Raw genomic sequence first — 24,519 nt, 5'->3', positions numbered from 1 at the left:
ATGAATACCTTTGAGAAATGTCTATCATTTATGTGATTAAACAGGGACTTCCCCACTGAACTAGGTTTATAAATTTTGGGTTCCCTCACCACACAACTCAAAATTAAGATTCTCTGTAACCTGACTCACTCTGTGCACCCAGACCCCCTCTAGGATCGAAATTATTTTTATGCAAGCCCTCCACCAGTTTCTCATGTGCCCATAAAATTAACATGATGAGAGGAGTGGCTTGTTCACAGATTACCAGTGATGCCTTGAAGGATGTAGTACTGGGCATGGCAGGAAAGACTTAAAAGCAAATCCTTAACCTTGGGCAAGCCAAATCCTTTTCAATACCCATCAGGAGCAGGGATGTATGGGGCTTAAAGGTCATTTAGTCCACTGCTGCCCAAAACAGGTCAGTTAAACCCAATAATTCTTGAAGGTACTCATCTCTAATGTTCTTATAAACTTTCAACAACATCAGTTTCCTAACCTTCTTAGGAAATTTATTTCAGTACTTAATAATCATTACAGTTAGGAATTTCTTCCTGTCATTTAACCAAAATAATCCAACGGCAACTTAAGCCCATTCACAACTTCTTTCCTCATGAGTGGGCATAGAGAACAGTTTATTCCCCTCCACTTCATAGGTACTTTTTATAGACTTGAATACTAACAGCATGTCTTCTCTTTTCTAGTTTAAATAGCCTCAAGTCCTTCAGTCTTCCCTGGTAAGCCACATTTTACAGACCTCAGATCATTCTTCTTAATATCGTCTGGGCTCTCTCCAAATGAATCCTACCTTTCAGCATGACTTGCTGGAAGCAGAAGCCCTGAAGAGAAGCTTCCAAGTGGCTAGCAGAGAGCTCCCACTGATAAATGGTGTGAAGGACATTATTTTTCAAGGCCTGATCAGGCATGCTACATCAGCAGCCAGTTGTCTGGAAACTGAGCTCCTGCCTCTAAACTGATAATAATGGAGCTGTCATACATTAATGAATAATAAATAGTTTTTTGTTTTGTTTTTGTTTTTTTTTCCATGTGTGATTAAGCTTCATTATGGGTTTTTATTGATTTATCTCCTTGGGTCATTGTCAAATGTGAAGTTAAGTATCGCTGTCTCGGTGTATTTATGTTTAAATTTTGTTAGCACTAATCAACATTATGAAGACAACAGACAACACACAATTATGTTAAGTCCATTACATGTAAGGTAGTGGCCTCCCCAGAGGTCTCCCTCCGCAAAATCCGGAGAGAGATTTTTGCACACGGTAATATAAATGATACAATGCATCATTTTGATATTTTCCAGGTTGCCCGTTGTTACAGCTGCACTCAAACAAGTGTTACCTTCAGCTTTCAAAATCAAGATTGTTTTGCTCTGAAGCTCTGGTGGCAGATTTGTACTGGTCACCCTGAATGTTATAAGAGGATCCACTACATGAAGCACAGAAGAATCATAGCTTACTGTTGACAGATTAAAACCTCAGCAAGGATAAAGAATATATCCCATTAAGGACATTGTAAGAAAATGAGCCATTTGCAGCAAATAAGGTAGCTCCTCTTAGTATTTCTTAAAGAGAAGCAGAAGTATGTTTTTAAATTTTGTGATATATAACAAAAAAAACCAAACCACACCATGGCTGAAGTCAACTGTCAGACAACACGAATCAGGAGCAACTTACGTCAGTGAAGTTGCATACAGTTGTATAAACAGCAGTCTCACGTTAGGACCACCAGCTATTCAGTCCTGACAGCACTGTCTGATGCTTACTAAGGTCCAGACATGAGGCTGAACTCGGCTGGTAAGCAGGTAAACATTGTAAGCATTCATCACTGTAAGGGTTGCACAGTTTGGCTAACGGGTTGTCACATCTACATTGACTTCAACAGATATACTAATGGAGAAAAGTATTCTCCACTCGTGCTGGGGCAGCTGAGTGTGCCTGTAATTTACATCACTCTCCAACCTAAAACTGGTTTTTAACTGTGCAACTAATTGCATATTGACAAGCTCTGAGTCTCTGTTCTTGGAATTATTTTGGTCCCAGAGCCTTCTCCAAAGCATTCACATTTTTCTGATGCTTTCATTTTGTACTAAAAGTAAGAGCCACTCTACAAACCTGTTTTTGAGTTAATCCTGAACTTCCCTTTCTCATTCCCTGATCTGATGAAATAGGCAATCTCAGCATTAGTACCAATGTCTTGGCTTGTAGCAAAAACAGAAAGGACCTCAGTGCCTGGTAAGGTGTCTTCAGGTACTGTGACAAGATAATCTCTTCTTTCAAACACAGGGGGGTTGTCATTAATGTCTAGCACTGTAATGGTAACGGTGGCAAACGAGGACAAGGTCAGCACAATGCTCTGATCTGAAGCCTTTACACTGATGTTATAGGAAGACTGAAACTCTCTATCAAGTGGATGCTCCAAAATAATGATTCCTGATGACCGATCAACTGAGAAGTAACCATCTGCAGAGTCTGCCAGGGAATAGGTAACTTTTCTGTTCACACCTGAAAGAGAAGCAAATGTGAAAATGATAAAGTGAAATAAAGAAAGCAACAACATCTTCCCATCTAACAAAAACCATAAACAAAAGCTGCTATCACACTGATCATTTCCAGTGGGGGCGAAGCACATGGAGGTAGGTGTGCCTGTGGGTACGGTATTGCTCAAAGTTTGGGAGATCAGGACATGCTCTTCTCACATGTCAAATCCCCATGGATAAGTTTAGTTCCTTCCCTCATCATGATACTTTTAAAAAAAAAATCACTTTGCAGAACTGCTGTGTAATGGAACTTGAAAGCAGAATGTAGATATGGTCCTTGCCCAGGAAAGCTTACAATTGAATTAGATGAGACAGGCAGAATGCTGAAATTGGAAATGTCTCAGAGTGCATCTTGAAGGAACAGAAATGTACAGAAGGAAAAAATAAACCCATAAAAATACATCAGGTGGCACAGAATGTACTTGCTACCAGTGCCTTGATTCCACTGTTGAGCAGCAAAATATTATCATAAGATAATACCTGTTAGACAAAAGTTGCATCAAAGAACTCCTGCCAGAATATGGACATTTCAGAAAGGAAAGTTCCCCACTTCCCCAATTTGAGAGCAAAAATTGAGTTGTATGAAGGATATCTTCTGTTTTTCAAATCCTGCCTGTATTTCCCAATACATAACACCTATCCACCCAGCTGTTGAATATGCAGATCTATGCTAAGGTTGTTGTCAGTAATATGGCCTGAGGGGAAGGTACTGACTTGGTTGCTTGGTGCCCTACAGTGGGATAGCCATTTCAAATCTAATTAAAAGTGAACACAGATACAACCTAATTCAACTCCCTTGATGCTGGTTGATTTAATGGTTTGGTCCTGGGTGTTTCACCAAGAGATTATAACTAAAACACAAAGATCAGCTAAAATGGAGAGTCTCTGGTTTTCACATCTCTCACTTGAGTATTCGCTGCCCTTTTTGTTGGAGAACAGACTTTACAAGACTGACATTAATCAGACAAACAAGAGCTACCAATCCCTTCTAGGCATATTTTGTTAATTTAAAATTTGTGACAGTATTATTCTGCTTTCCAGCAGCAAAGCATTGTAGAAATGTCTGATCAAAAGCAGCACAAATCACAGCTGTTTTCTGCTTGACGTAGCAGGAGTAAAGCGTCCACACAAGGGGGAGCTGGGAGACTCTTTCTTCAGTCATACACACATAAAAGCTAGAGCAACTACAAAGTCCCAGCCCCTACATGGAAAGTGCTAGGAATTACTATTTGGCCTCTTCAGGGATTAAAGTTTTATGCAGTGCTTGACATACCAGAGTGTATTTCAAACACTCAAATGTCTTTAAAATAAGGAAAATTTTAAAAGGTGGTATTGCAATGAACCAGCTTTTTTTTTTTTTTTTTTTTTTAAATCACAGTAGAATTTCCCTATTCACATCAAATTTCCCTATTCATCTCAAATGTGAAAAATACAGAGGCTTTCCTTTAGCAAAATGGGCAATGCAGCCGAGGAGGTGACTCCTGTCCTACAGACGAGGAACTGAGCTCAGCCCATGAACTAGTACGAGACTCTTTCATGTTTTGAAATACCTAGATTCTGAATACCCTACAGCCTTCTGGAGACCACGCTCACCCCTTCACTCAGCCTCTTTATACCTGCATCCAAATGATCTATCAGCTGACAATCAATCAAACTGATAAAAGTGACAAAGGAGTAAAACCCTTTAGAAAGTGAAAGGTTTTGAGGGTCTTAATGGCTGGAGGTGTGTCTACATTTCCAGTTGGGGAAAATCTCCTTCTGCTAGAAATCCTCCCCCAACTTCCACTTACAAAAAGGGACAGATCTGACTAGAACAATTAATGAGCTAGTAATTAGAGATGATCCCTGGGGATACTGGAAAAGGGGATCTTGCCTGATTCAGAGCATGCAGTTGAACACCCAACCTACATATGAGTTTTAACTGTAAAGCTATTTAGTATTCTGTACTGGGCCTTCTAGATGTCTGCCAGTTTCTACATAGAATTAAATACTTCTCTGAAGCAGAGACCCTAACACACACCTACCACGCATATGCATCTGTGATTGCAGGAGAGCCTTAGTCTGGTTTTTCTCTGGCACAAAAACCTTAACTGATACTCACTACAGCATATCTGGGTACAACACAGAAGATTCAGATGCCATGGTCTTTAAAGGTATAACTAGCTAGAAAAGAGATGGCCTACCCATGACTTGTGCCTTGAAACACTCCAAAACTTCATCAAGAATATCTTGCAAGAAGGGGTGGGGAGAGACAGAATTTGGTGCACGTGACACCATGTAGGGTGAGTTTACATACAAGTGATAACTCCAGTGACTGTAATCTGACCAATACATCATCAGACCAGTCTCCTTGTATACTGTTTCCTAAAGATGATGGCCATTGATTAACAAAACATGAAAAATGTTTTTTGATAAGTGATTGCTAGTGATCCTACAATGGAGACGTTCAGACACAGATTATGGTGTTCTGGTTGCTACCTCTAATATAAGGGATTTTTAGGTAGAAATTGAGAGAAATACTTCTTGTAGGCAAGTTTGTGTTTGGTTTTTTTTTTGGGGGGGATTGGTCTTTTTTTCCTTCCTGAAAACAAGACAGGAATACCAAAGTTCCAGGGATGTGGGTTATATTGTACCAATCTGGTTTGATGACAAAACCAGTCATATCTTTCCCATAGGACCTGGAGGAAAAGCTTTTACAGGTGAAAATGCTATTTAATGCATTGGTACTAATGCTGAGATTGCCCTAAGATGAGGGCAGAAGATGTGATCTGGGACACCCACAGATACCAACCCTTGGCAGCTTTCAGCCTGAATGCAGAGGCAGAATAGAAAGAGAAATACAGATCTCAGCTGCTTGCTGACCTTCTCCCATAGAGTTTTGTGGGGATGAAGTTTAATGCTTGTCTCCTGGGAGGAAAATGAATTAAATAAAAAGCTGTGGCAGATACAGCACTTTGAAGAAAGTGTGTTAGAGCAATAGCTATTTCCACTCAGCTTCCTCACTTGAGGCTGGAAAGAAAATGGGTACAAGGCAAAGACGAAGTAAGAAGTTACTTCTACTGAAATCCAAAATGCTTTAGTCTAGGGGCTACCATCTGCTGAGAGAGAAGTGTCCATCAGTGTGTGTCAATGGCATCCCTGCCATGGAGATGATGGCAGATTCTGTTGTTACTACAAAGGACATGTTTTCTGTCGAAAGAAAACAACTGCTCCAACACCATGGCTCCTGCACTGGTAAGGAGAGCAATCCTCCCACACTGCTTGCCCACAGCTGTTGAGGGATTAATGTCTGTAAATTGTGTATCTATGCACTCACTCACTGAAACTTCTCAGATTTCTAAGGTGTCAATCATAAACTACTTGAACATGGAAAGCTTTGAAGGAATTACTATTCCTATAAGAGGATTGCAGTTAATTTTTATAATAAAGGAATAAGCAAGCACATTTTCTATTTGCTTGTTATTAGCATATAGAAGATATGAATATTGCCCTTTGCCAAATCTCTGGTGTGAAGAGGTTGTACAAGATACAGTTGTCTAGTACCTCAAATGCCATCCTTCAAACAGGATTTTTTGCCTTGTTTTCTTCTGTACTAAAACAAAGGGGCATGCACTGAATGTCACATAATGACATCTTCTATGTCATTACTACTTTAAATAGCACCAGGGAAATAAAATAACTTCTCTTTATAACTAAAATTTCTCCTTGTCTAACTCATAGAATCACAGAACCATCTAGATTAAAAAGGAGCTTTAAGATCATTGAGTCCAACCATAAACCCAGCACTGCCAAGTCCACTACTAAACCATGCCCCCAAGCACCACATCTACATGTCTTTTAAATACCTCCAAGGATGGTGACTCAACCACTTCCCTGGGCAGCCTCTTCCAATGCTTCACAACCCTTTCAGTGAGAAATTTGTCCTAATATCCAATCTAGACCTCACCTGGCACAACTTGAGACCATTTCCTCTTGTTCTATTGCTTGTTACTTGGAAGAAGAGACCAACCCCCACCTCTCTACACCCTCCTTTCATGTATTTGAAGAGAGCAAGAAGGTCTCCCCTCAGCCCCCTTTTCTCCAGAATAAACAACCCGAGTTCCCTCAGCTGCTCCTAATAAGACTTGTTCTCCAGCCCCTTCACAAGCTTCATTGCCCTTTTTTTGGACATGCTCCAGTGCCTCAATATCTTTCTTGTAGTGAGGGGTCCAAAATTGAACACAGTGTTCAAGGTGCAGCTCAATCCAAAATGATGGAGTTACATCATGGTTTGATCCAGACACTAATTAAAAGGCTCAGCATAAACACAACAGGCATAATCCCCATGTGTTGCACACCTGCCTGCCAATGGGAAGGAGTGAGTGAATTCCTTGTTTTGCTTTGCTTGTACACAACTTCTGCTTTACCTGTTAAACTGTCTTTATCTCAAGCCACGAGTTTTCTCACTTCTACTCTTCCAATTCCCCCATCCCACTGGGAGGGAGTGAGTGAGCGGCTGTGCAGAGCTTAGGTGTTAGCTGGGATTAAACCATGCCAATATGTTCCAGTGATCCAATTTAAATACAGGGCTTATTCAGTCAACATAATCCAAGAGATACAATTTTCTTTGTCTAGTTCTTTGCCTCCATGTTCTTAATAATGTCTGGGAAATCTCAAAAATTAAAGAAATTAATAGAAATGAAAAAAATATAAAGATAGCAGGAATCTTGTGAGGTCATCTAATTTATCCCTGAACAAAGAAAAGATGGATGCAGTTTATACCCAAACACAGGCCTATGCTTTGATCATGAACTTCCATAACCTCCTTGGATAACACACCCCAGTGCCGCACTTATCTTACAACTAAGAATCTTGTTCTGAATCCTTTCAGAGATTGAATAAAAAGAATAAAAGACGAGGGGAAAAAAAAAAGAACAAAGGTTGACTTCCTTCCTCAGAGTTACTTGTCTGATATCTGAAGATTTTTATACTTTATAACCTCAGTTCTCTTTTCCCTGGCACCCCGTCTCAACTGTTTTAATATTTCCTGGTAGCACTTGTTTTCCAGACCTGTGGTCTTTCTTGTAAATCTCCAGGTATCCCACGTCTTCCTGGAAGTGCTGTATTCAAAACTTGACAGTCTTTCAGGTCAGGATTTACCAACACCAAGTAAACATAAAGATCTTCTTCTCTCTTCCAGCATTGCTCTTGTTTACACATCTCATTTAAGTATTTGCTTTTTCAAACCAGTATGAAAGTGTAAACATACATTCAGCCTGTGATTCACCATAATACAGCTGCTTCTCTGCAGTTCTGCTGCCCAGTCAGCCATTTCCCAGACAATACTGGTGCACTTGATTATTCTTATCTAAACACAGGATTTCACATCCATCTTGATGACTTTGCATTGTATTTTTGCATACCACTTTTCCAACTGTTACATCCCACAACTATGACTTTGACACTATCCAGGGTACTTGCAGACCCACTCTGCTTCCTGACATCTAGTGAAACAGCCCTTATGCCTGCTTATCCATTCAGGAATGAAAATAAGAGCAATGCTGCACTCAGTATTTATCTTAACTTATCCTTCCAGTGTAACAGTAATTTCAAAATCACATGATAACAGTTTCATGTAGACCACGTTTCCCCAGCTTGCTTATAAAAATATCATGCGGTACAGTGCTAAAAACCTCACCAAACTTAACCATACCTCCTATATTTCTTTCTATATGGCCTCTTCACATGTTGCAGAAGGAAATGAGACTGGTTTGATGAAGTCTGCTTGCTTAACACAGACTAGCTCTTAGTCATCTTGACACTCATATAATCATTATTTTAATACAAGCTGGTTGACTAAGTTCCCCCTGACTACCTATCTGCAGCTTTAAAAATATGGGCCTGTGAAAGATTCAACAACAGGGTCATATAGACTGAGTGCTTACAGGATTAGGTCTCCTAGGTGCCTAGGCATGGGAAGCAAACTAAGCAATATGAAGCAGGGATTGTTTAGGTGGAAACATAAGCCTTCTGTAACATCCCCCAACACCTTGTTTGTTTACCTTCTAACACTGGGTTAGTCTAAACTCCATGGAATCTGACTTTTATTTTTATTTGGCAATTTTTCAGAGGCTCAATGTGCTGTATCTCTGTGTTCCTAGAAGTGCTTCTGCCTTTATTAAGAAGGCAAAAGCTAGGTTTTCTCCTGAATAGCTCCCTGAGAGAACTTGGACCTGTGCGTGTCCTCAGGACTGGCCAGCCAACACTGAGAGCTTTGGGCTCTTCACAGAATGCAATGATAGCTAATACTTTTTCTTACCTTAGCTGGGGGATATGGGGCATTGCCCTCCTACTCTCCATATGGAACAAAAGTCCTGGAAAGGACACATTTCCAGGAAGGAGGGGTATGAGGGTATATTGCCATAGACTATTACTTATCATTGAACAAGCCCTGGGGAACAGAGCTCAGAACCCAGTCACCCACCAGGCTACAGAGCAATGCTCATTCATTGTTTTTGTCTGTTTGGTTGGTTTTTTTGTTTGTTTTTTTTTCCTCCTCTATTTTCTCTGACTGATTCCTGAATCCTTTTTCAAAACAGCTTCAGTGATGGTGGAAAGGGCCCCCTACTTCAACTACAACCCCTTACTACTGCAATGCTATTTTAAATAGCTGCAGAAAAAGGAATTAATAATTCAGGTCTTCCATATCCTGCATTAGTGCACTAACCCCTGGACTATTTTAAAAGTGTGTGAGGCAAAGACATGGGTAAAGATATAGGAAGCTCAATGTAAGTTTTAAAGAGAATGATCCATCCTCTGTAAAATATCTTGTTATATTTATTTTACAGACACTCAGACAATATCCAGAAATACCATCCAGCCAGTGCTGCCTTCATTGCCAAGTCCTCTACCTATGAGCTCTTGGGTTTTTAAATCTTCTGTCCTATCATCTCTGGTTTTCTTCTTACTCATGGTTTAATCCCTGTTTTCTTCTTTTTCAGATTCTTAATGCCTCAAAAGTTTCTAGATCCATTTTAAGGGACCTGCCCAACATAACAAACATGCAAAGCAGACATTTTCTGTTTACTGGCTTTGCCAGCAAATGCCAAAATCAGTATCTATTTCTGCATTTTTATGACTTTGTTACTTGCCCTTACACGTAACTCAGAGAACTGCTCTTTAATCAAGTTGTGATCATCTCGCACTACTCTCTGACACTTCTGCAATCTCTCCTGGCAGCACTTTACCCTTCCCCAATCCCAGCTGTGTGGCCCAGCTGTGTGCGCAACAGGCTCCGTTGCCCTAATTCCTTCAAGAGCAAAGCCCACTGTTGTTAAGGTCGAAGTCTTTACTCATTACTTCCATGCACATCTTCTTGAAAGCAATAATCCACTGGGCAACTTAATGGAGTGATTTTTTTCTGTGCTTTGCTCACCAGCACTTTGATCCCACTTTCTACAAATAAGTGATAAACCTCAGAGAACTATCAATGTTCCTCAGTTGTTATTTCTGATAGATATTTCATTTTTATTGTTTTAATGGTTTCTTCATTTATTTCATTGACCCAAGGAGAAGACAAGAAGAAAAAGAAGATATAATATGCTTACTTCACCACCCTGTTTGAGGTGGATACACTCCAGACTGGACTAACCGAAACCTAAATGAGAAGTTACATTATCATTCTTCCTAGAAAAGACATTTCTTATTTCTTATGCAAATGGAGGGGTTTTTTGGGTGGGTTTTTTTGTTTTTTTTTTTTTTTTTTACAAACCAAATCTTTATTGAAACATCAAAACTCATTGAGACCAAACCTTACTTACGACAGTTTTGTCATAGATTTCTTTGGAATCCAAGACAAAACTTTCCATCAGAAGTTGAAAGAAAAAGTCACTCCTTCTCCCAGTTTACCAGCTTCCCCAGCTGCTCGTCAGGCAGACGAAGGGCCACAGTTTGCTCCTCTGTACTTCTTTGTGGAGAAGGTCAGGATTAGGCAGCAGATGTCTCAGAGTGAGAAGGTTGAATGTCTCCAGAAGGGCTGAGTCCCTTCTGCTGCAGCTCTTCCACTTTGCACAAAGATGTGGATAATTAGTCCCCTACACTGAGAACCAGACTGATTAGAGACTTGATTGATTTAACCTCTCCACATTAAATCTAAATGCACTAATCAGATGACTACAGAATCTGCGTTATAAATCTTGGTCCAAATAATATTTAACTGTGTGCAACTCTTTAAAAACACAACGAAATTCAACCACAAGTGACTTGTATAACATGGATGTATAAATTTTGTGAGAACCTCAAGTCTTATCTTGGCTCCCTAAATTAGGTTTTCAACACCCATTTTTTGCCTCACATCCACCTAAGTACCAAAGCTTCAAATACAGAGAACTGATGAAGAAACCTTAGATTGTTCCTCATTCTGCTATGAGGCTACAAGCCCTGAAGAAGCTGGGACACATCTGTAACTCTGGGCATCCTATGCACAAATGTGAGAAAATGCTTTGAAAAAAGTAGCACACTGCTGATTATTTTTTAGTTTGCATTACTGAATGCTATTAAATCTGCTATTAGATTTTTCCCCAAACATTTTCCCAGACTACACTTTCTGCAAGATCTTATCTGCCATTGATCCTTTGAATTATTTCCAGCTCAGGAAGATCTGGCAGTCAGAGAAGGCATCGACGTGGGTTTGCTGCCTGTCTGCACTGCTCTGCCAGGCCACAGTGAGGATGCTACGCTTTTGTCTGTACCCACAGTGCACATCTCTGGTTATTCCCAGAGGGCCTCTGGGCTGCCCATGCTGCACAGCACTCAGGGAATATTTCCATCCTTGGAAATACCTAAAAGCCACCTGGACACAGGCCTAGACAACCTGCTGTAGATGGCCCTGCTTGAACAAGGTGGTTGGACAGAGGTCCCTTCCAACCTCAACCATTTTATGACTGTGTGAACCATGTGGCACAACATCTTCGTATGTTTCTAGCCATGTTTCTAGCAAGGCTGCCCAAAGTGCTTCACCTCTGACTTTTCACCACACACAACCCTGAAGTCTGCACCTTCAGCCCACAGTGAGGACCCTTCCTGACACATTTGCTATTTGCATATACTGCAAAAACAGGGCAGGGGAACACAAGGTCATGCCTGCTGGGAAGTGGACCACGAACTGAGACAAACACAAGGCATAGACAAAACTATGGCAAAGCTGGCAAAGGAGGACTGCCTGGCTGGGCAAGCAAGTGGGTGCAGGCTTTTGCTGTTTCAGGTGTGACTGCTATTCAAAGAAGAATCAGATCAGTTTGAATCGTGTTTTTGAGAAACTCCTACATTTGTCTAACCAGACCATGACCTGGGAACCTGCTGGCTGCTTGCAGGCTGCATGTCACTGCTCCTCCTGTGCAATGTACTTGTATGGATCCTGGGGCTGGAGAAGGGGCACGGGGGTGAGAAACAGCTGAGGACAGAGCAGGGAGGTCTGTGCACTGCAGGGAACTCTTTGCAACCAAATAAAAGCCACTCCTGACAATTTTTTCTCTGCATACATGCCTTTGTTTTCCTGCACATTGGCTGCACACAATACAAGGTGCAGGCTCCAAAACAACCTAGTCCATCTATATAGGTTGGTCATGTAGGGAATGGAGGAGGACCTGCATGAGCATGTACCAGCCATGGCTTTCACCACAGGACGACACAGAGGCTGGAAGGCAGCGGTGGCAGGCAAGACAGAGCTGGCTGACAAGGTTGTTGCCGTTCTGAGAAAAATTCGAACACCATCTTCATCACAAACCCAGAAAAAAATCAATAGGTCAGTGAAATCACTAGAGTGACTATAAATGTGGATGGTGTGGAACTGCCAGTGCCCCAGTGGTGATGAAGAGGACTGCAGAAGGACAGATGACGCACTCTTCATATTTAGTACAGTAAGTGCTTCTGCCTTCAGTAGACGACACCATCAATCAGCACCGAAACGGCCCTGAACGTGGAGGTCATTCACGAGGCAAAGCAGCTGTAACTGAGGCAGGACTTTCTAACCAACACTTAAGCACTGCTGAGCTTGGACTACATTGTCATTCTTGTATTCTGCAAGTGAGACCATAACACTGTGTGCATGCAGAAAACATGAGCAGCACGGGAAGCGAGTATGCACCTCCAGCTCAGGTAGCAATTTGGACTCCAAGTTTATTTTTATGTTTATCAATTTTATAATGTCATCTTGCCACAAATTCCCATGTAGGTTTTCTCAGTGTTGCTGCTCTAGCATGACCCTAATTCCTTTGAAATGGGCTGATATTGTAGTTGTCTGATGTATTTGCTCAGATAACTACACCTCAGCATTCACTCCTACTCTTTTTGTGCCTTAATTTGAACAGAATGGAGTAATTTCTTTGCTGAAGGGTTATCAGGCACTGGAACAAGCTACCTAGGGAAGTGGTTGAGTCACCATCCTTGGAGGTACTTAAAAGACAGGTAGATGTGGTGCTCAGAGATATGGTTTAGTAGTGGAGAGGTACAGTTGGACTTGATGATCTCAAAGGTCTTTTCCAACCAAATGATTCTATGACTCTATAATTTGGCACTTTGATTTGAAGACAGTGGGAGGTGGAAAATCCACTGCTCCCTGTGAACCTCTCTAAAAAAATATAAAATCAGCATTTCTCTTCCATTTCTTAGCTTGCACATTTCCAAACCTGATGGTGGCGAGTTAGTAGGAAATATTATCTTTTAGAAATTTTAAGAATGTCCAGTGGAAGCAGGATGGGAAAAAGAATTGTCTTATATTAAATTTACTAATATGTTTTAACAAAGGGATGTGTGTATACTCTCTTCCTTTAAGCAATCTTTTAATTTAAGACACCTAGGTATGTGGAGAGGTTATGTAAAATGAACCTGTGTGCTACTAGAGTTAAGTGCTTGGTAGCTAAAGCATTTTTCTTCTGTTGAATACTGTAAAGAAGAATCACATCACTCCTTCAGTGTGTCTAGCTGGTACAGCTAGTTTCTCAGCATGTATCCAAATTACAAATATATTTAAGTTTCAGTCCTGAAAATTCCCAGGACATGATGAGTTCAGGAACATTAAGAGACATCAAAGGCACAAAGCAGATAAAACACTATATTACTCTTTTCTGATAATTGCCTTAATTACCCAACAGTGTATAACCACAATATTTTAAGTTTTATGTTAAATGGTGTTTAGTTGCAGACCACAAATTGAATTCTCTCAAGTTTCATCTCAATGGCCTCTACACCGATACTCCTGTCCTTACAGGACATGGCTCTTTGCAGCCCAAAGCAGAAGAACTAGTAAATTCTCAGACTGATTATAAAATGTTCCCTGAATGTTAAAAACCGATTTGTATGATGATTACTGGCTCCACTGATGTTTTCACGATAATGCTCCATAAAATCTTATAGGAATATCATATCCCACCAGGAATATCAATAATATATTTTTCGCTGTGCTGGGAACATTACACTACCTGAACTAATTCATTATGCAGCAAGAGGGAATCAGTGATTTTAGTATGGCCTAATGGAACAGTAATTAATATAAAATCTAATTTTAGAGACCAGAATCACTTTCATATGATACAATGTCTTGCTTGATTTTCAGGTCTAATTATTAAGGAAGTACATAGTCCCTTCTCATACATCACATGTATCCCTCCCTTTAACTTATCTAGTTTCAAAAGGAAGATGTAGCAATTAGCTCATGTTTTGGCTTTTATTTATTTTTTTTTTCATTGCTAACCATCTTATTAAGTAAAGTTGGTGCTAGCTAGAACATTCCTTGGCAACTTTTGATTGTAATTCCTTCTGTCTTCTCTCTCTCCTTGGATGGCATCTCATCTATGACAAAAATGGTAATTAAGACAACAGTGGAAAACAACACTGTCTTCAGACTGTTCAGTAGTTTACTACCAGTAATTGGCTTTTTCCTGCAGGACAGTATCATAATTTTAATTGTGATTTTTCAACTAAGGCATATAATGCAGCTTTTCATAGATACATTAATGAATGCTTGCTGCTCCTTTACAGAGTCCTGTATATTTACTTTATCAGCTTTAGTAACAATTGAGACCTGCAGCACAGGCTGAACTTAAGAAAAAAAGATTTTAACATGGAATATTTTTTCATTCAATGAAAGGTCTGCTTTTTACGCAGACACTCAGGCCACAGTTTTAACAAAACATCGCCAAAACCAAAGGAAGAAAAAATAAACTATGGAACTTACTTATTTCAACTGAAGTGAATGACCTAAAAAAAATTATCTGATATCTGGCAGGTTTTACCACTCTGTTATGCAAAAATCCTCTTTAAATATTTATTATTAAGCCCAGATTTCAAGGTTAAGGTCCCTATATAATAAACTATTACACTTTAAAGGAATGTACAGCTAAGCAACCAGAACATTTATAATGTACACTCAGTGTACAACAGTAGTTTTACACTAAGGTGACCAACTGCGACAAATGGGAGTTACAGCAGCATAAAACTCTAGATTAAGCTGTGATTAATCAGGTATAGGTCTCCATAACAGGTAACTATATTTTTTGCATAAATAGAGGTATGGCTCAAGAAAAGAGGTGAAACCACTGGAGGAAGAAAGTTGAAATTTACCCCCAAAACTATCATGTAGCTCTAAAAATAGCAATCCTTCACCAAGAAAATAAAAGAATACATGCCTCTGTGGCTGCTGCAATGTTTTTCTGTTTGTAACACCACTATGTTAAGCTCAGCCATGAGCCTTTGGATGTAAAGACACAAGAGAGAAAAATGGAGAGGATGCAGAAGCAAAAGGAGGAAAGAATAGGGAAAGGTAGCAATAGAAAAATTAAACTGTATAGCAATTCCACAAACCCACAAAGTTGCCCTGTACATTAATTACTGTTTTCACTTACCAACATCAGGATCAGTGGCTTGGACTCTTGTTAATAAAGCTTTAGTGGCTGTATTCTCATAGACACATGCGGCATAGTGATCAGACGAAAACACTGGTGGATTATCATTAACATCTTCTAAAATAAGATGGATTTCTGATTGGCAAAACCTGCCACCACCATCTGTAGCTCGGGCAACCAAGTTGTACGCAGGGATTTTCTCTCGGTCGAGAGGGGCCAAGGATTTCAGCTCACCTAAAATCAATTAAAAGCAGCAGCCATCATTACTACTGTAGTATCATCTATTTCTAGATAGTCTGAGTATCTCAAACCAATGTATTTCACAGGAATAGGAAAGAGACAAAAAACATCAACGTTGCTTATTCCAGTGACTGGATTAAATACAGCAGTGTCACTTCTCACTCTTCGCGCAACAAAGTGAGCCACTAGTATGAATGCAGGGAGGACAAGCCACTCATGGTGGCCTTCAGTAGCCTACAGTCTCACTCATGTGAACACCACCGTGTTTTTCCAAGTCTGCATCTTGCTACTCTCAAGATTTATAGGCTACTAGACATAGAAACAGATTCTGAATCTGATGACAGCAGCCATAATAAATTGTAAAGTTTTCTAATGATACAGTTAAAAAATAACACCAACATCCTCCTCTCTTCTCCACACAAAGAAATCTTCAACCAGCTCTGAATTCCCATATATAGGTCTGTTATCTAGTTTGAGAGAGGCTTCTTATTCTTATCCAGAGACAGGTTTCATAATAATCACTAACAGCAACAAAAAGCCAGCTTATTCAGACTATGAGAGCTTTACCCATGATCCATTTTCCACTGCAAAGATAAACAACTGCCAAACACTTGCATATCAGCAAACAGCCAGTACTAATTGGAAGATGAGATTTGGGTTAATTTTGTTAAGGGTGAAATATGCAGTTAAATACAAAATTCATTCTTGAAAAGGGCAATACTTCCCCTTCCACAGGCTGCACAGATGTCCAAATGCCTCCTCTTCCATCAGTAATTCTATGGCAATAGCAGGCACTGCCTTCTGCTAGTAAGAGGAAGAGGCATTGCACAGGGAAGGACTTAGTCTATCATTATGGAAAACAAATTTCTAAGAATAACAAAGTGGTGGGATTTTTTATTCATGGGAAAATGATTTTATTTAGCTTTACTTAATAACGACCATAAAATCTAGATCTTAGCAGAGATCAGTATCTTCTTCCGGACCAACTGCCAAATGTACAAGACCTTTGTAGCACTTCACTGTGCCCATAAATTCATTACTGATAACCTTTCTCACCCAAATCTGTGTATAAAAGGAATGTCTTTTTTTACAGGGTCTAAATGCCAATATATCTAGACTAAGGTGGAAGAAGTGAAGTCCGAAGGTGAAGGAAGATGTGATAGTTTCACCAGGACAGAGGATCATGCTGGCAGCTTCCCCTCTACCGCACTGAAAAAAAACTCCAGAAGTGCCCCATAGATCTCTGACCTAGTTTGAGGTCTGGCAGGGAAACAAAAGGGTCAGTATCCACTGTTCTGATTATAACATTCAACTTGGTCAATGTCTCTCTTTCTCCCTCCTCCTCCCACAACTTCAGAAGTGGTCATCCATGCCTGCCATAACTGGAACAACTGGATGATAACCAAGTGTAACCTAATTCTAGTTACAGAAACTGGCACCCAATGATGTCAAGGGATTAAGAAGCTATTTGGAAACATTCAGTTGCCATCTTACCATTTTCTGGATCTAAGAAAAATTTATTGTTCCCGGCACCATAGAGAGAGTAGCGAATTTCACCATTGGACCCAATGTCCGCATCTTTAGCATTGATTTTGAGAATGACTTTGTTTGATGGAATGTCTTCAGGAAACAGTGCTGTGTATGCAACCTATAAACACAAACAGAAATGTAAACTATGCTGTAATGGTATTTAATAATCTTTGCACAACCTTGTTTTTAAACTCTGTAGTGCATTTTTTTCTGTATAGGAAACAATTTTCCTTTACATAACACATTCTCAGAAATTCAAATTATTGCTAAGCTTTGAGGTGTCACAAAAACAATGCCAAACTATGACTCTTAATAGAGCTTGTCTTAGGTGTTAAATGCAGCCTCATTTTCTATCTTCCTTTTGTTTCATCAACACCCATGAAATGAAAAGTTTGAGGAGTGTGCTAATGAAGACAACAGTTTTTATTGCCCCATCCAGCAGGGTTTGAGGGAGATGGATACAGACTCTCGTTCCTCAGAGTGGTTCTTGCAATGACCATGGTCCATCAGTGACAACGTAATGATAAGAACTGCACAAGTATATACATACAGACATTTTATATATAAATATATATGTGTAAGATTCTGTGAGCAGTACCATTAAGGAAATCTGGGTTTCATAGTGTCTCCTCTTTCACGCAAATCTCAATTTTTTCTAAAGCAAACTAAGACCACTATGGCAAAGACTCCTCTGCTACCTTTACTAGACCGTTATCCTTTCATCTAGGCTTCACAGGACTGTTTCATCCTGCTTCTCTCCCAGATCACTCCAGATTCTTCAACTAAGACCTTAAAGCTGAAAATGGGCATCACCTGTGAATACCTTTATATAGGAGGGACACCCATAGGGAAACCATTGCTTTCAACACAACAGTTGATTGCCACGGGTGTTGCTAACTCACCTGTTCACAGATTGGATTATTATCATTAACGTCAGTGACAGTGACTTCCACAGCAGCTTGGGTTACAAAGAGACCATCCGTGGCGGTGATGTTCAGATAATAAATGTCTTGTTCTTCCCGATCTAGAGGCCTTTTAACATAAACCTTCCACTCATTCTGAACCAGTCCCAGAGCAAACTTCCCTTTGGGGTTTCCTCCTGCAACAAGACAAGTAAAACACAACAGGCTGGGGCATCCCTTCAGAGCTCCCACCTAGTTTAAACATACAGATACATTACAGAAGACCTGGACTAAGCTGTCATCATTTGTTTTACAGTGATCAGTGCTTTCAGACTCGCAGACTCAGGAAATCTGTAATGAGATTATGCTCCCCGTGTTTATTGCCCCCTGAACGCCTTGTATGAAAGTGAGCCAATAACTTTCGGTGGAAACAAAATCCATTTAGCAGAGCTGAAGATGATCTCTTGTTTAGTTCCCCGTAAGGGCAATCAGATTCAAACTGTGAACAATCAATAGTCCTCTTAGGCTGGTACAATTGTCTTTCCACTTAGTCTCGGGAGAGGATGTAATACACCGTAGCTCTTGTTACCAAGACAATTTCATTAGCTGTTGATTATGCAATCAAGGACTGGAAGTGGGTTCTATTAATGAATCCTCTAATGAAAGCTTTATCATACAGCTGCGCCGTTCTTCTGCTTATTAAAATTCTAGTTTTAAAAAAAAGTTTACATGACACAGGAAGACACATTAGTATTAAATAGTCCTAACAAGAGGTCATTTGAGGAGCAGTTGGAAGATAAGCAGCACAATTAGATCAAATGTATCCGAGAGAGAAAGCTGGTGAAAGGAGTGCAGGAGACAGAGCAGAACAGCTTACACTGACACTGAACCTGGCAATGTTTGTCTTCCACATCATTAAATTGTCTAATGAAAAAAGCAGGTTGGGAGAGCAAAAGTTTTGGTCCACATCATCCTCAAGGAGGAAGTAAGGACATGTCACATGTAGAAAGGTACAATAATCAAGGCAGGCACAGTTGTTGTTAATGTTTCCAACATTTATTTACTCTTACATCTGAAATGGTACAGTCCCTTGCCAGCTCCATGAAGAAAACACTTTCAATCACTTTTCTCTGAGCCTGACCTCAATGCCTTGTCAGACCAGACAGTAAAATCTTCTAAACCAATGTTGTGGCTTAACTCAAGTGGGCAGCAAAGCCACACACAGCTGCTCGCTCATTCTCCCACAGTAGGATGAGGGACAGAATTGGAAGGGTAAAAGTGCAAAAACTGATGGGTTGAGATGAAGTCACTTTAATAGGGAAAGCAAAAGCTGTGTGCACAAGCAAAGAAAAAAAAAAAAAGGAATTCATGGCAAGTGTTCAGTCATTTCCAGGGAAATGGTGCTTTATCACACATAATGGTTACTTGGGAAGACAAATTTCATCACTCTTAACTTCCTCTTTCTTCCCCCAGCTTCATGTGCTGAGCATGACATCATATGGTACGGGATATCCCTCTGGTCAGTTGGGGTCAGCTGTCCCAGTTGTGTCCCCTCCCAGCTCCTTGTGCACCCCCAGCCTACTCACTGGTGGGGGTGAGGTGAGAAGCAGAACAGGCCTTAACTCTGTGTAAGCCCTGCTCAGCAATAATGAAAACATTCTAAATTATGAACACTGCCACAAATTTGGTCACAAATTCAAAACACAGCCCCATACCAGCTGCTATGAAGAAAATTAACTCTACCCCAGACAAAACGAGTAAAGCCAGTCTCCTGTGCCCAGCATCTAACATAACCTTGGTCTGTGAAAACATATCTGCATGTTTAACAATTTAGGATAGAGCACTACAATCATAGCAAACTCATGTGCTATAGTAACTGAGTGAGAACATAGAAAAAAGCATCACGGTGCTCCACTGGGTGAATTTTAATTCCAGCTAACCTGCTACTAGCTCTTTCCCCACCATATTAAGCTTTCTCCCATGCTCTTCCATGCAGAAATGCAATCTGAGAAGTACTTTGTAGGTTTCTCATGTATAAAAGTGGTATAAAAATATTAAGGGAATGCTTATTCTTTCTTGTTACAGGATCAAGAATGTCAAGCATGCTAGTGCAATTTTGCTTACAACTTATTCAGGGTCCTGACACATGTCATGGGATCTGTCCAAGCTCAATGGAAAGACCAGGTTCTTAAACCTTCCTCTCTAGTACTTGTGTTGGATGTTTGAGTAAATAAGTATTAAAAAAAAAATAAATCCAAGGCTGAATTTATTTCAGCTGCCTCTGCTGTCAAAGGATTAGGTGTCACCGTTGTTTCTGGTATGACAATTGCATCAGTTCCCAAGGACCCTCTTAGCAAAAAAAAAACCCAAAAAACCAACCACAAACAAACAAGGCAGAGAAGATCTGAACTTGAAACTGAGCTTAAAACCAAGCAAAAAGGTCTATTGCACATTTGATACCTTCTTTCTACATCAAAAAGTAGAAAAGAGGTCATAGGCTGTAATATATGCCTTCTTCATTAGCTACCAATGACAAGATAGACTGTTTTCTCTTTAATATGAAAACTAAGTCAATTGAGACAGACTGAGTGAATCTTTCTTCTTAAGCATCACCATTTGTGCAAGCTGTAACTGTGTCAAAAAAGCATGTTGTAATGAATAAGTTTTCCAGAAAAATAGTCAGATAGGTATTATAATCATAAAAGGCCCTCTAATCACACAGAGCACAAAACTGATAGATCAAACATTGAAATCTTCTGTTCACAAAACCAAGTGGATCCTGATTTTCCCACTTATTTCTACGACAGTCTGGAATAATCATCAAATGATTCAGTTAAACCTTGTTTAATCTGTTGTGTGATATAAATACACATTTCTCCTAGAGAGAGTTACACTGTATGTCCATGTGCATTACAGGCTAGATCTGAATACAGTCCAAGGCAATGAGTCTGTCCTTTGACTTGAGTCTTACTGTGACTTCAAAGAAGGTAGATCCCTGCTGACTGACTTTAAATTCTCCCTATTCAGTTCAACACCAGCATAAAAAAGCTTAACTCTCTTTTATAAAAGGCTGTAATCTTGTCATAGTGAGTTTACTGTTGTAAACCATTAATAAAAATGGTCTTAAATATTCGTATTTAGCTTTGTGATAGCAATCAATGCATATTAATCCTTTTGTAAAAGGAAATTATTAACTGTCCTGACCAACTATGAAGCAATACACTCAAGGTATAGGTATCCCATTGCTAAGAAAAGAGGAAAGGTAAAATATAATTAAAATCAGCTGGTGGCTTTTATGCCTGGCAGTAACACTAGCTTGGAGCAATTTAAAAATCACTGTTACGTTGTTGCTGATGGAATGGCTTTTAAATCACATATAGGAAGTTGGGGAGTATGTATTAAAAAAAGAGTTCTTGGGATTGCTATCCTCGCACCTTTATCTCCACTAGAAAAGAATCAATTTGAATGACTAAGAAACCTGTGCAATAAGCAGCAAGTGTGTAGCAGTTTATCTGCATGTCTTTCATTAGTGCTACCTTTCATTTTTTTTTTGCTTCTCAGGACAGGCTATATGCTTTGTTGATAGAAGACAAAGATGGAAGTTGTACTATAAAGCGTAACAGAAATAATGAGATGTAAAACCATCAAGGAAATATTCTTAAAAAAAGGAAAGGCAAAAAAATCCACACTGTGGCCCAGGGAACCATTTTCTAGTACTTATACATATGTCTTGACACAGATCTCATTCTGCAGTGATTAATTAACTTTTTCACTAATATATGTAAGCAGATTCAGTTTCCTAGGGGCGTTCTAATTAATTAGGTTTTCGCTCTGAATAATGTAGCTTTTCTAAACGGAAGCCTCCTGACTACATGTATTAATGGTTCTTTAAAATCATTTGGCATTTTTCTTATGTTCTACTTTGAATGTCACAACAGTGAAGTGCTAGCTACAAAAAACACTCCAGTAACTTTTTAGAAAGGCTTTGAGGCTAAAAGAATCAGCATTATCTTTTATCTTTTTGTTACTTGAAGTTTAAATAAAGCTATCCCTCTCTCCCTAGTCAGCAAATAGTACAAAGCCAAATCAAGCTCAAGTTTAAGTAAAGAAAGAAAACAGCCAGATACAAATGAAACACAGAGACACAGTGATCCAAAATAAACAAATCCTGACACACATCATTACTAAAGCACACACAGAGGGAATTATAACGGATAAAAGGGAACTGAAAACTAGAAGCCAACAGTATCAGTTTTCACTGCAATGTCCCTATCTGGGAGGGGGAACGGAATATTTACTAACTTATTTATTTAGTTTCTCTCTTACATTCATGCATTTATTTAGATACTTTCAATTCCCAATTATAACTCAAGGTATTTGCATTACATAAAATCAATAGGTTTATCCTCCACTCCCAGTTTAAGATACTGCATGTTTACTGAGCTGCTGAAATGATAAACCCAATCCTCTCGGCTTTGCTATCGTAAAATTGCAGACACTGTTCTTCAGCCTGAAGCACAAGTTCCCCTCAAACACAGAAGCATTCATTTCTCCAAAATGCCAGGATCTCAAATATAAAATAAAACCCAAAAAAACCATTACTTTGCTCATACTGGCCAATCAACCCAGCAAAAAACCTACTGTGTACAATACCAGTTCTTTCTTTCAAAACACACTGTCCATCTTGTATTCAGCCGAACCAAGCTTAAAGACTATTGTCTGTCCTTGCATTTACATGACTGATGGAGCCTAATTAACACCACTGAGGAAAACAAGACACTTCACTGTACCAAAGTCTTAGCAACTGACATTTTTCTGGTGGCTTTTCCTCCTTTACCACTGTTAAATCTCAGCGGTATCTGTCTGGGTCTAGGCTGGCTAAACATCCTAGCTAAACATCAGCAGAGCCCTGGTTTTAGCCCAACTGCCTCAAATTATATAGGCAATGACCTCAAATGTGCCTTCAAAACAAAACTACTCTGCTCTTTAAGTGCATTTGTGTCATCTGCACTTCCTATTGATTTTCTATTAAGATTTATATGTAGTACTTTTCCTTTATGAATATTTCCAGCTGCTCTCAAACAACAAATAACAAAGGGTTAAGGGCAAAACTTTTTCCTCCACCATCAAATGCAGATGAAGGTGGATTTGAAAATGGCAACTACTTGCCAGTGATCAGGGAAACCAATCCTAAACTGAAGGACTTCAAAACAGAATAGGTATTCACCCATCAGAATGCATCTACCTCTTTTCAGAGTTGACCAGAAGAATACCGCAAGCTTTTGTATTTCTCAAGAGTGCAAAGGACTCTTCAGTGATCACATCTGACCTAGAATGTTTGTTTCTTTCATCTCCTGAATAATTTCTTTCCACCTATCTCCTGTGTGCTACTTTTCTCCAGATGCATTTGCAGAAAGCTAGTTTTGGTGGATCCACATGTCATTCTCCTAATTTTTATTTGCCCTTTTTGACAGTGTCCTGTTCTTCCTCAGAGTTTGTTTATTTTATTCACATAAGTTTTTCTGGCTCAAAATGCCTCCAAAAAGCCACAGCATTTGAATAATCATCTAGCTAATCTGATTCCATGAAATATTCAAGTGCAGTTCCTGAGCTCAACTTGGGATAAAGTGTGAACAGACTGTTTTGTTTGTTAAACTATATATGTTTTGACATTTTAATAAAAAAACCCTAATTTCTCCATGTACATTTCCAAAATTCAAAGGACATATTCAATGATAAGGATATCTCTGAACTCATACACTTTAGTAATTTTACAGCAGGTATTAGAGAAAGTTTTGGGTTTTGACATCTAATGTTTTCAGAAACTAAAACACCAGAAAAATATCTGACGCATTTTGAACTGTGATAGAAATTAAGATACAGAATAGTCTATAATTTCTGAGTCACATGTGACAGTTATTATTCAAAAGTTTGGTTTTTGCTAAATTAACAGCACAGGGACGTGCAGAAAACATTATCTAACTAAAAGCATAACTAAAAGCATAACTCATTATACGAGATGACTGAAAGACTTCAGAACAAAGAGAAAAAGAGTACCTTCAGCTAATGATCACAGTACACTAACGTATCTTTGTTACAAACATGAAATGTTTGCATTTCCTATGGCACTTTCTGAGATCCCCAAGCTCCTTCAAATATCACAAAATATCTAAGAAAATGGACTAATTTACTTTTTGATTTGTGAAAACTAAGGCACTGGCAGCTAATGCATCTTGCCCAAAGCCTCCGAATCCCATGCTTTACCTACAAGACTATTTTTGCCTCTACTAATGGCCCACAACACGTCACCACACTATAAACACACAGTCTTTGCAAACCTTCATACTGAATCCAGTCTTTCAGGTAAAGTGCCAGAATGAATTTTTGGCTTCTTTGAAAATGATGCTACTTCTGACGTGCAACACAGACAACCTACAGC

The 24,519-nt window shown here is 39.4% G+C and overlaps 1 protein-coding gene across 1 annotated transcript in view; it reads right to left on the bottom strand.

Moving 5' to 3' along the window:
• The window catches only part of FAT3 (FAT atypical cadherin 3), a gene marked incomplete at its 5' end in the record, with an annotated part of 131,010 nt that overhangs the window by 47,983 nt on the left and 58,508 nt on the right, over positions 1 to 24,519 (bottom strand). The window contains 4 exons of the mRNA XM_029086072.1: positions 2,106 to 2,495; positions 15,409 to 15,642; positions 17,143 to 17,296; positions 18,081 to 18,277. Of these exons, the coding sequence (XP_028941905.1) occupies positions 2,106 to 2,495; positions 15,409 to 15,642; positions 17,143 to 17,296; positions 18,081 to 18,277 (975 nt within the window). The remainder of the gene's footprint in view (positions 1 to 2,105; positions 2,496 to 15,408; positions 15,643 to 17,142; positions 17,297 to 18,080; positions 18,278 to 24,519) is intronic.

This window comes from Antrostomus carolinensis, unplaced genomic scaffold (assembly GCF_000700745.2).
Source record: "Antrostomus carolinensis isolate BGI_N321 unplaced genomic scaffold, ASM70074v2 scaffold1007, whole genome shotgun sequence".
NCBI lineage: Eukaryota > Metazoa > Chordata > Aves > Caprimulgiformes > Caprimulgidae > Antrostomus > Antrostomus carolinensis.
The sequence above is the reverse complement of the archived record's forward strand: the minus strand, read 5'-3'. Positions and strand labels throughout refer to the sequence as shown.